General features: G+C 46.8%; 1 protein-coding gene across 10 annotated transcripts in view; it reads right to left on the bottom strand.

The window, feature by feature from the left end:
• Nucleotides 1-12,085, bottom strand: part of ZNF827 (zinc finger protein 827) — a 174,872-nt gene extending 162,787 nt beyond the window's left edge. For all 10 annotated transcript variants that reach the window (XR_006295333.1, XR_006295337.1, XR_006295341.1 and 7 more), the window contains exon 1: nucleotides 11,510-12,085. Coding sequence is in view for 7 of the 10 variants with exons in the window: in XM_043567971.1 (XP_043423906.1) it covers nucleotides 11,510-11,552 (43 nt within the window). In the remaining 3 variants the exon portion in view is untranslated. The remainder of the gene's footprint in view (nucleotides 1-11,509) is intronic.
• Nucleotides 12,086-12,438: the final 353 nt, after the last annotated feature.

The following is a 12,438-nucleotide window of genomic DNA, read 5'->3' as shown; positions in this document are numbered from 1 at the left end:
CAATCAATCAATCAGTCGATCAACCAACCAATCAATTAAACAAGTATCAGCAGACCCAAACTAAGAATTTAAGATGAATGACAATTCAGAGTAAGTTCACTCCCTTTATCGCTTGACAGAACTTTATATATTTGAGTGTAGTTACCAGGCATGATTGTTATCTAACTTCACTCTTAGCTTCAAATTAAGCACTCCCAATTGTCTCAATAATTAATTCCTTATATGATGAATTCAAGAACCTAGACTCTAGTTGCCTCCCTTCTGGTGAGTAGTTTATCAATTTCCCCCTTTAAACTGGGGCACTCAATTTGGCATTCAATTTACAGATGTGATCTAATCAGTTTACAAGACCAGTGTTGCCACCCTTGTTCTGAATTCAGTACTTGAATTAACTCAGCCAACTCTGCTGAAATGCATCCATTTTTCGAATGAAGGCTGAATTTTAAGTGTTCCTTATTATCTTTTTGCTTGTTATCTATTAATAGTGGTTATCTCTGGGGGTGAAAGTTGGGAAAGGGGACTTTAATGCTTTACTTTGAATATTTCTACATAGTTTTAATTATTTACACTGAGCCGGCACTGCGTTTGCCATTAAAAGCCAATATAGACTTTAAAAAATAAATTAATAAGCAGAATTCATTCATATCTGTGATTTCTATGGCTCCAGTCTGATGAAGTACACTTAAGTCACGTTTCAAAGACTTGTACAGTACTTCTGTATTTTCTTTTGTATATATTTCCTCACCTCTCCGCAAGTATTCAAGTAGCCTTTGGTGCAGAGCAGTTCTCTCTAAATGTGATCTAGTGGTCCAGCCAACCCAACCCCACTTCTCGATCATGAAATTTCTCTCCTTATCAGTGTCAGAAAACAGCTCGCTATAATTTAATTCCCCTCTTTCTTAGTTTAGATTAAAATGCAGTAAATTATCATTTGAGGTTTGCTTCCCCTAGAAGGGAGAAATCATGCAGCACATTTCAGGAATATTTCCTGAAGCAGAGGGTGTCCCACACTTTGTTTCCTTCCAAATACAGCTGTGTTTCATGCTGTAGAGAGGACTGTTGGGTTAACAAGTAGGGCCAAACAAGCACAGATTAGAAGACAACTATAATTCTAGGCCATTACACGAAAGCAGTGTTCTCCATATGGAGCACGTAATTCAGACCCCAGAAAGTGTCACGGCATGTGACTCTCATTCTCTTACCCTCAGCTTAGCCTAAATCTTTGAGGAAAGAAATATTATCGGTGGCACAAGTTCTCACGAATCACAGAGCGACGTGCTTCATCGGCACCTGTAGAGGAAGGTCCCTGAATGGAAGTGCAGGTGGCAAAGGCATGTCCTTCCTGTGTAGGGCCCCAGGAAGGTTTTGAAGTCCTCAGAGACTCAGTGGGCCTCAGAAGACCAGTAGATGGTCCAGCCCTTGATAGTGCAGACACAGGTGACCTCAAGCTAGTTTCTCCCTCTCCATGGCTCTGTTTCTACTTCTGTCCAACTGGTGGGAGGAGTCTTTCCTGTTTGCTTGTAGGCAGATGATATCAGTGAAAATGCTTTGTGAACAATAAGATATAACATAAATAGGAAGCGTGGGTGATCTACTATTATCCATTTTACAAGATGGTGCGAGGTAAGCCCAGAGAGGTTCAGTGACTTGCCCGAAGTCACAAAGCTAGTGAGAAACCCCGGTGACTGTAGGGGGACAGTGGACAGAGAAGACTGGAGTCCTTGTCTCCTGCCTAGTGCAGGTTCCTCCCCGAGCCTCTCTCTGACTTCAACCTGGAGGAGGGAAGTCAATTACTCAGGTCCATGAGCTATTTCCAGGGTTTTAAAAGTCAAACAAATTATTGTTAATAAGCTGCTAGGCTCAACATGTCTTTATTTTTGGCTGAAATGGCATCCACCCAGAGTGGGAGTTCTGGTAAGTTCAACACTGGCTATCCATTCAAATCGGTCAGAGAACTTTTTAAGAACGTCCATGCCCAGGTTCCATTCTGAGCCATCAAATTTAAATTGCTGGGGGTGTTTGCAATTTTTTAATCTCCCAGGTGATTCTAACACGCAGCCACTGTTGAGAACCACGGTGTTGGCTAATGGTGATCAGAAACTTAGAGGCAGCAGTAGTTGTCTTTGACTGATTACACAGCACAGTTAGAGCCATCGTACTGGGATCCTTAGTTGAAATGAATTTACACCTCTTGTCTATTAACATGGCCAGCATGTATCGTGCATATACTCTGTGCCAGACACGAATCTAAATGCCAACTTGTGTGAACTCAGTTCCCATAGGACCTACAATGTTCCCCCATTTTACAGATGTGAAAACAGGCAGAGACTGCGGTAACTTGCCAAGGTCAAGGCTAAAATGTGGTGCAGCCAGGACGGATCTCATGCATCCCTGGGACCAGGATCTTAATCCCCACCCTATACTGCTTCTTACTACTGCCATAGAATGTGGCTTACAATACTTTAGCCTCAACGATGAATTAAAAGATCACTGAATGTTGAAGAATGTAGGACGGTTTCTAACCCAAAGGCCTGCAGGGGCCGGGCAGGAATATACATGAGGGAGGTGGGCAGGTGTACATGCAGACGGGGACACGGCAGCAGAGTGGTAGGAACCGTGGCAGACTGTCGAGCACATGCCCAGGGAAGGGAGACAGCCGCCACCGACTGTAGCAGATTGCTGCCATGTGGGGAGGTGGGCCCCGTGCTGCTGGCTCTTCCAAGTTTTCAAAAGAAGCTAGAAATTTGGATTTTTATGTGAAACCACCCATTTCCAAATGCTGTCTCAAGTTTTTAAACATACTGTGTGGGGCAAAACACATCGGTAGGCCACTAGCTTGTAACCTCTGATATGATCTATCTCCCACACACAACACACACACACACACACACACACACACACACACACCTGAATTCTTCATTTAAAATTAATTTAATGTGTTCTCTTGGCCTGGTTCTCTGCAATTAAAAACAACAGACCCTGACTTTCCTTCTTTGGTGCAAAACTTAAACTACTTAAATAACACATGGAAAAACCAATATAAATTTCCCCTGGGTAATTTTAATCAGTGGACTGACTGTTGAATAAATGAATAAATAAACATTTATTAAATACCTATTTTCCCATTTGAATCTCACTATAAGTCTGTGAGCATGGATTTATTGTCCTTACTTCACAGTAAAACCCAGTCATAATTCATATGATTATTACACAGTTTAGATGTAATTCAGGTCAAATCACACACACACGAACATGTTCCTACAGTAAAAGTCTAGTGTAATATTGTTCGCCTATGAAACAATATTAGTCAAGCCTATTTTAACAGCCTGATAAAAGAATTTTACCATATCACATTATTACTCATCACTCTGATGAGAGATACGGAAAAAAAATTTTTTAAACACAGAAATCACCAAAAAGTCCTGGGTCAGAAATGCCTGTAGTCTAATCACAATCTAAGCAAATGGAAACTTATTTCATATACATAATAAGAGCTGATATTTCTTGTGCTCTTTCTACGCAGCAGGCACTAACTAGGCATGGATTCGTGCGTGCATATATTACTGATATTTATCAATATCGATACTGATATTTATCAATCAAACCTTATAAGAACCCTATGATAGAGGAACTCTCATCACTATTGAGAGATGAAGAAACCAAAGACGGGGAAGTTAAGTAATGTCCCTGAGGTCACACAGCAAGTCAGTGCCAGAGCTGGGTTCTGAACAGCCTGGTGCCAGAGCCTGTACATTTAACCACCATGAACTTGAAGCACGTGTGTTCTGTTTTCACTTAAGTTGTACCATCTACGGTAGACATAGTGAAAAGAGGACAAGGTCACATGATATGTTCTCCCTGTCATTACAAAAAGCAACAAAAGCTTTTTCAAATATCCTGCCAGACAACTTAAGAAACGAGCACTATAGAACGTTAGAAAAATCCAGCACCCTTCCACAAGTACAGTAGCTTGTCTTGAAAGCTCAGATAAGCAGAGTGCTGCTGGTCAATCCCGTAAAAGTTCATTTTCCCCTGGTCTTCTCTGGTCCCCTTTGAAGGCCAACTTCTTCAGAGTATTCAAAACAACCCACCCTGAGATCCTCTGGTCTCTCACTCCTTGCCTTTTTTTCTCCAGCCCACATTTCTAATGGGGTCTAACCACTTGTGTGACCTGTGCTGGAATTACAAGAAAGACAGAGAAAGAGAGAGAGAGAGAGAGAGGGAGAGAAAGAGAGAGAGAGATTATTTTAGGGTTTCCTTTTTCAGGCTCAAGCTTCAGAGAAGGTCCACGCATTTCTTCGTTGCTGATAGACAGAACCTGGCTGAATTTGGACTTTCTCAAAAACAGAAGCAATGAATACCCAAGCCTTAGTCACTTAAGAACTCTAGAGACAGAACTTCAGTGGTGGAGGTTGTTTTTTAATAAGAAGGGAATGGACGGCTGGAAACAATATCCTTTTTAGGCACACAGAATCTGCTGTATTTAATATAACCCTGGGTCAGTCTGTGAAAAGCAGAGTTGCTAAAGGCCACATGCTGATCTCAGACCGTGGGCGTGTATCACTGTACATTTTATAAAATTAGCTACAGTGCAGCCTCTATGTGTGTGTATACATGGCAGTGAAGCTGACTTTTATAAAATAAACAGGAATATGCACCCATGCAGCTAAAGATTAGTATCAAGCCCAAGTCTGATTTTAATTTATGAAACTACCTTGTCACTACAGCAATTCTATCCCAAAGGTGGGTCCTTGGGGAATGATGAGAGTCATCTGAGAGGCCCCTGCTTCAGCACCTAGTCATACACTATTCTCTGATATCATAAAAAATGTAATTTACAGACAGAGGACAGAAACACAGAACTTGCCCCGGAGCAGAAGAGAGAAAGCAGCTGGCAACTTCAGCCTAGCGAGTATTCCTGGCTATTTCTAGGGTCTGTACTTTGCACATTAGTTTCTTGTAAAATATGACAGAAGACACTTCAGCTACCATGAACCATAAAGTATTTTGTACACTTGGCCCTCAATGGTGTGAATTACTGAGCTGCACCTAGCAAAGTAGGGAACAGAAGAGAATACATCAAAAACAGGACACAGCATCTTCATTTATAATCTCTATCTAAAAAACGTGATTCTAGAGTATCTTAACTAAGCCAAAATACAGTAGTAATAAAAAGCTGATAGAAACAAAACAAAACAAAACAAAAAAAACCCACACGTCTTACCAGAACTAGGCCTGGTCTGAATTTCTTTCCGATAAGAGAAAACTTAGAATCTATTCCTTCACCACAAAGCCCATGGTCTAGTAAAACCTTATGCTAGAAAGCCTTGAACGCCCCCAAATGTCCTATTTTTTAGGTCATACCATCATTATCTCGTTCTGCGATCAGTCTGATTAAATTATAGAAAATTACTAATACATCACTCAGAATGCAGATATCAGCTCCAGCCTGTTGTGTTTGTTTTTCCGTCCTCCTGTCTTAATGCTCCAGTGGGTACTTACTTCAAAAAAGAAGAATGGAAGAGGGACCAGGCAACTCCCCACCAGGAAGGGGAAAGGATACATTAACCTACTCTCAGGACTGTGCTTTCACAGATGGCACTGCCGACCAGTCACAGAAACCGAGGAAGCCTTGTTACACACAGTGGCCGGGTGGGCTTCACCACCACTCCTTCACACCTTGTCCTCTTTGCGTCCAAGGACACCACTCTGCACGCAAGTGACCGGGGTGAGTGACACTGGGTGAGTTTTTCTCTTTTGTCAAACTGATTCACGCTGACCCCGTCTGAACTCAAACTACCGGGATTACTAAATAAACTGGTTTACCAACCCAGCCGAGCAGCACACGATTCAACAAACCCAGTCTTCCCTACGAGAACCTCTTGACATTAATAGGACTCCTTGTATTTTAAGCCACCTTTTGACCCCAAGAGAAGCCTGCCGGGTTGCTCCACCAACACAACACTGTCCCTTGGGTGTTTCCGCAGCCTTTGTCCACCTAATTTTATAAGCCTCGCAAGACAGAGATTTTCCACACCTCCTTTGGACCTCTCCTAATAGAGGCCATTCAAAGGCTCTAAAAACTCAACTGCGCAGCCAGCTCTGACCCTGGCCAACGGCTGTCCAATTTATACTGCTCTAGCGTGATTTATTAACACTTTGTGCTTGAGGACTTGTCAACTCACACCAGCTGTGGCATCTCCAGAGCAAGATGGCAGCACATAGATAAATTAAAAATCAATTTGTTTTACTTGAAACTATTTTGAAGCATTAGAAGGAATGTGATTTTGAACTGTCTTCCTTATTTTAACAAGAAAGTTCAGTGTACCCTACTTGCTATATCAGGAATACACGGATTTCCTTTAGGAGAACAGATGAACATTACTGCCCAGCATCAACCTAACCTGCTGTGTGGTACTTCAGAATCATTAGCTCTGCCTGACACGAGCAGTGAAATATTTTATTGCTTCAGACTCAAAATTTTTCCCTGTGGTTCCTGTCATAGTCAGGAGGAAGTGCCTTGTCACTGAAAAAAAATAGTAAGACCAAGTAGGGGAAAGAGTTAAACCTTCTACCCCTTCTCTTCCATAGACATAAAAAGACATGGAAAAATATAAATATAAGGGCTTCTGCTGCTTTGCTGTCATTTTGCTTCCCACATTTACTAGAAAGCAAGAGATGATTTTTAAAGTTTTGTTAATGAAGAACACAATAACGTCTTGACCCACAACTGAGTAAACAATGAAAATACTAGAATAACAAAACAACTGTTCCATTAACTTTTCCTTTGTGCTCCCCCCTGGGAATAAGCATCAGGCAGATTTCCAATGATAAATATAATAGGATCTGAACTCATACACGTTCATGGGTAAGTTGAAGCTAATGAGGAAATCTTAAAAGTGCTGATGGCGCCAATGGTAAAAGGATTTACAGATGTAACAAACACAAGAGAAAGCCCTTCCTGACCGTTTCCCTCCTCAGTTAGTGATCCCAAATGTAGTGATGTTTAGAAAGTGCTGAGCCCCAGGCCTGGCAAACAGTCACAGTATCACTTTCCCCCTCTTCCTCTTTCTTAGACCGACAAACATTTTTAAGGTATGCAGTTTGGGATTCTGCTACAGATAAGCACATGGTATGCTTCAGAGGATCTCTAGGACTTTTTTTTTGAACATGGTATTGGACCCTGCTGGTGAAAAGAACTTTTATAAAAGAGCCATCAAGAGCAGCAGAATCATATTTAAACCCAAATGGTAATATTGCTCTAGGCCAAGAAATAAAGGCTTTATTTTGAGTAATAATTTTTCAAGCCACTTCTCAAAAATAGTTTAGGTTTAACACCCTTTGCTGGAGGTCACCTCCAAAAGCTAGTGCAGAACTTGTTTTTGATTTGTGGCCAGTAGAATCACCACTCAACTGTATAGGACAGGCTATTTTTTTTTTCTGCATATGTATGAGGCCCATATAACAGAAACAAAAACAAACACACACACACACACACACACACACACTCTTACTTCTGAGGCTCGGGAGAAAATGACTATGTAGCATTTTAAATCAGAAATCTAACGCTTAGGTTAGTAGTGTCAGGTTAATGGCTCACCCATCCCCAAGGCTAATTCGGTTCTGAACAGTCCCATGGGTGTCTAGTTGAACAGAAGGAGCTAGGAAACCTTAGCAGGCCAAAGCCCAGCCTGGGGAATTGCTGGAACTCCGTGCCAGGGGCTGAGACGCACCCCAGACTCGGTATCAGATAGTACCAAGTGCTAGTCTGGATTTCCAGGACTAATCTACTTGAGGGTGGAGCTTCCAGGTTCCCTGGTGTCTGTGCTGTAGAGTGGGAGACCTTGTCAATCCACGCCATGCCTGGCTAGTAGTATATCTAATAACAGAAAAATAGGTTCTGCACATGAAGTCTATTAGTAGCAGTGGTTGATGAGGGGGCTGAGGCGAGGGGGCGGGCCTAAGGGAAAGTAGAAAGCACTTTGAAGTTTGTATAGATTCAGTTTTCACCAATTTCTTTTTTGTATTCTAATTTGTATTCTACTTCTAATTTTAAATGTGTGTTTACAGGTTCTCTAGATTCTTAAAGCTATATTAATAGTGTCTACTAGCCACTTCTGTGTTTGGCTTCAAAAGCAAACTTCCCCATCACATTCCCCCTCTAAGGACCCTCCCCCCTAAATTATACACATCGCTCCTTTCTTTCAGGGTCAAGGTTAAAATGTGCCACTGTATAACTTCTTAAAACCCTGAGATGACTTCTATCAGTCCCAGAGTTACTATATTTTAACTCTGTACAAAAAAGTTCTCCAGGTTAAGGCAAAATCCTCCCCTCATATAAATAAACAAATAAAGAATTTAGCATTACAATGAAGTCTTAAGACTACAGTTATATTCTACATTAAATATGAATTAACACTAATTTTATCAAAGTCAATATTTATTATATCTCCCCACCACTGCAAGTTTCTTTAAGACTCACTCAGCACTTAGGAAGCCTTGGGTTACAGTGTCTGAATTGCAAAATACACCATTTGCCCAGAAATTCCTTAGTCCAAATGCAAATTGCTTACAAAACATGTGTAAACCATGCTTAGAACAGGCAGCACACATCCACAAAAAGGTAAGTGGAAAGGCTTTGCAAATTAGGCTTCCCTTTAAAAACTACAGGGACATTTACGGTGTTTCCAAAAAGGTAATTGCTTCTTACTTCACTAAAAGTGGCTTTATGTGACTAGAAGGAGTTGATTTTTTTTTTGTTTTTTTTTAAGTTGAGTGGATAACCGTATTCAGAGAACAGGGTGGGAGAGTCCACTCTTAAAATATAACTTAATCACCAGGCACCAGCAAGCAGGAGAGGCCCACCAGGCATACGAGCTAAAATGGAGCCTGAATTTCCTCTCAGACGGAGAGGGTAGTCGCACGAGGTCAGGGTCAAGGTCACCAGCAGGGCAGGCTGCAGCTGCCCGAATGCGCTACACACAACGGGAGGGAAGGCGTTCCATCTCCGTCAGAGCCGAAAACAGATAAATCCCTTCTCCTCTCCTACCCTCCCTCTAACCCCGCCAACATTTTTTTTTTTTTTTTAAGCAGGGGGAAGAAGAGAAGAAAGGAAAATGACCAAATAACCTCACCGTCCTGGTTTTCGCACACAAGCTCATCAGCTCCCAAAGTTGCCATCTAAGGGCAAGTTCGCAGAGAACACTGAAGCCCATTTTGTCCGAGCAGGGCAAGCCTCCCCGACCCCCCCCCCCCACCCAGGATTCCTGCCTCCTCTCCCTCCCCCGCCACACGCCCCCGAAAAGAGCTGGGAACTGGCCGACCGGCCATGTGCACGCACACACTCTTCCACCAACTGCTGCGAGTTTTCTGTGAATCGCAGCGCGGAGCCTCCCAACTCGCCCTCCCCGACTCCGCCGCCTTCTCTTCCCTCGCGCAAAATTTCCCTACACACGCAGCCGCCTGCGAGTGATTTTATGTGCATATATATTACATATGTGATATTATCCTCAGAACCTCTAGCGGGCAGGCGAAGAAAGGACTGCACAGGGGCATTTTTTTTTTTTTTAAAGGAAGGGGAAAAAAGCACAACCCAAGCCCTGTGCGTCGACTCCGGCGTACCGGGAAGGGGAAAGAAAGAGGAATGTTTGCGGAGCGGGCTGCCTGCAAGTGCCCTTGCTCGACACTCCGGCCGCGGCCCGGGTGACACCGAGCGGCGGGGGCGCTCGGCCCGAGCAGCCCGCGCCCCCTGCCCGTCCCCCCGGGCAGGCACCGCCGCGGATATTTCGCGAGGGGGAGATCGATCGAGCTGAGCTGCCTGTCTGCAGCGGAAACGCACAAGCTCACACACAACCCGAGCCCGAGACACCATAACCTTAACCCTTCCCCCACCCTCCGTGAACTTCAGGTGACCGACCACGTCGGCCTGACACCCAGGCGGGCGGGCGCTCCGGCTCCGCTCCCGCCCCCAGCCCGGGTTTTGCAGGATCGGGCTCCAAGCAGCGCCAAACCGCCGGGAGAGGGGAGCAGTGCGGGGGGAGAGAGAAGAAATTGACCCTCGGTCTCCCCCGACCCCTCCCTCCGGCGCCTCCGGCGTCCCCTCCTCCCCGTCACCCCGCCCCACGCCTTCTCCCCTGCCCCCTCCTCCCTGCATTCAAGGAGCCGGGCGGCCCCGGGGGATATTTTTAGTTGCTTCTTTCTCCTTCACTTTTAGCTTTAGCAGCATCTCGGAACACTCAAAGCGGAGAAAGATTGGGGTGGGGGGGGGGGGCGGGAGCTGGAGAGGGAGTGGGGGAAAAGTTAAGAGTCTAGCAAAGAAAAGCCGGAGGGAGGGCGGAGAGGGACCGGGGGCGCGGGTGGAGGAGGGGAAGGGGACCGGGCCGTGCCGGCGGGTGTGTGTCTCCAGTTGGTGTGTGTGGCTGCAGCCGGGGAGGGTTGTGATGCACTTTAGTCCTGGACTCTGCTCAGGCTCGCCGGGGAGGGGGGTCTGAGAGCCCGAGTCTCGCCTGGCTCCGTCTGCTCCGACTGACCCCGCATTTTATTGCGGCCAGGAGCCCTGCTCCTCCCTCCCCTCGGCTCTGCAGGGACCTCGCGCGCCGCGAGCCGCCCTGCCTCCTGCCTCCGCCTCGGCGCAGCTCCCGCACCCCACATCCGCCCGCCGCTGCCCGGCCTCGCCCCCCGCCCGGCCGCCCCGCGCCCCCCGCGCCCCGGCGCGCCCCCTCGCCCCGGCGCCGCGGGAGCAGCCGCCCGGCGGCGCGTGTGTACCGGTGTGTTTGTGTGCGGTGCCCCCACACCCTCCCCAGCCGCTCCCGCCTCGCCCGCCCCCGACTCCCCTCCTCCGCCGCCGCCTCCTCCACCTCCGCCTCCTCCTGCTCCTGCCGCCGCCGCCGCCGCTGCCGCCGGCGGCTCCGGGGCCGACCAACCCCGGCGCAACCTTTAGCCGGAGACGGACCTCTCCCTGGATCCTGTAGCCGGCGGGCGGCCGCGCGCCCTCGCCCCGACACCCCCAAACGCCATGTCACGGCCCCCAGCCCTCCGCACGCCCCGACCCCCGCACCCTCAGGCACTGGGATCCACAAGGATTTTTTTTTTTAAAGATTCCAACCTCTCCCACCACCCCCCCCCCCCGATTAAAAAAAAGAAAAAAACCCGGCATCCACACTACTCCCCTCCTCCCGTCTCTTGCCCCCTCCCCCCAGCAACCCGGAGTGAGGAGGGGGAGGGGGAGGGGAAAGGAAAAAAAGCCCGATCTCAAGGAAAAAAAGAGGGGGGGGGGGTGAGAGAAAGAAAGAAAAAGAGAGAGAGAATAGAAAGGGCACGGGGCTGATCATCACCAACATGGCTGCCTCACCATAGACCTAAACGAGGAGTAACCCGGGCTGTGTCTTTGTCAGTTTCACCTCTGTAACCCTAAACTAATGCAGAAAACAACGGAGGAGGCTGCGGAGGGGAAAGAGGAGAGGGAGGGCGAGAAAATGGCACGAGAGGAGGTGGAGAAGGGATGACTTACGTGAGGGAAGGCGCTTGGGCTGCTCCTGCTTCCTCCTGGGCATTTTCCCCCTTTTCTCACATTCTCCTCCTTGGTTAATGTGAGATCAAATAAACCCCCGTGGGGGCAGAGAGGCAGACACTGGCAGGAGCGGGGAGGTAGTTGGGGGGCGGGCGGGCGGGCAGGGGGAAACCCCTTCTCTCCGGTGTGTGCAATGGGCTGAAGCTGGTTTCCTGGAGCCAGATGAGGGGTTCTCTTCTTTTCTTTCCTTTCTTTTTTTCCTTTTTTTTTTTTTTTTAATTTTTTGGTCGTGCACCTGGCTTGTCCCCGAGCGTAATATTCTTCAATGGAAACGGATCTAATAGGTGTGAGTGTGTGTGTGTCCTATGCTCGCGTGTGTGATGGGAGGTATAAATAAATGAGTGCCGGTGCGGCGGTGTCTATGGCCGCGCTCTGTGTCTCCGAGCCCCTAACACTAATGTCGGGATCAAAGGGCAGCGGCGGCGGCAGCACAGCTCACAGCTCGCTCTCTTGCTCTCTCTCTCTCTTTCTCGCTCTCTCTCTCCTCTCGCGCTCTCTCTCTCTCTCTCTGTCACACACACACTCACACATACACAGAGGCACAGACTGAGGGAAAGAGCGAGAGCTAGACACACACACACACACACACACACACACACACACACACACGCAGAGCAAAGAGGAAGGTGCCCTAAGGCTCCCAGGGCGGACTCAGCCTGGGATTTGCAACCGCTCGGTCTGGAAAGAATGGGGGGCGCGCGTGCGGGGGTGGGATGGAGTTCTTCGAATTTATCCCGCTATTCGCCAAATCTAGGGGGAAAAAAGTTTTCCCCACTCTTTAAACAACGATTAGTTCATTATTCTTGCTGATTTTTTTTAAGAAAAGAAAATAGATTTTTCTCTTAACTTTCTTTTGTTTATTAAACTAC

This window comes from Prionailurus bengalensis, chromosome B1 (genome assembly GCF_016509475.1).
Source record: "Prionailurus bengalensis isolate Pbe53 chromosome B1, Fcat_Pben_1.1_paternal_pri, whole genome shotgun sequence".
In the NCBI taxonomy this organism is placed as follows: domain Eukaryota; kingdom Metazoa; phylum Chordata; class Mammalia; order Carnivora; family Felidae; genus Prionailurus; species Prionailurus bengalensis.
Note: the sequence above shows the minus strand (reverse complement) of the source record. Positions and strands in the feature narration are given on the sequence as shown.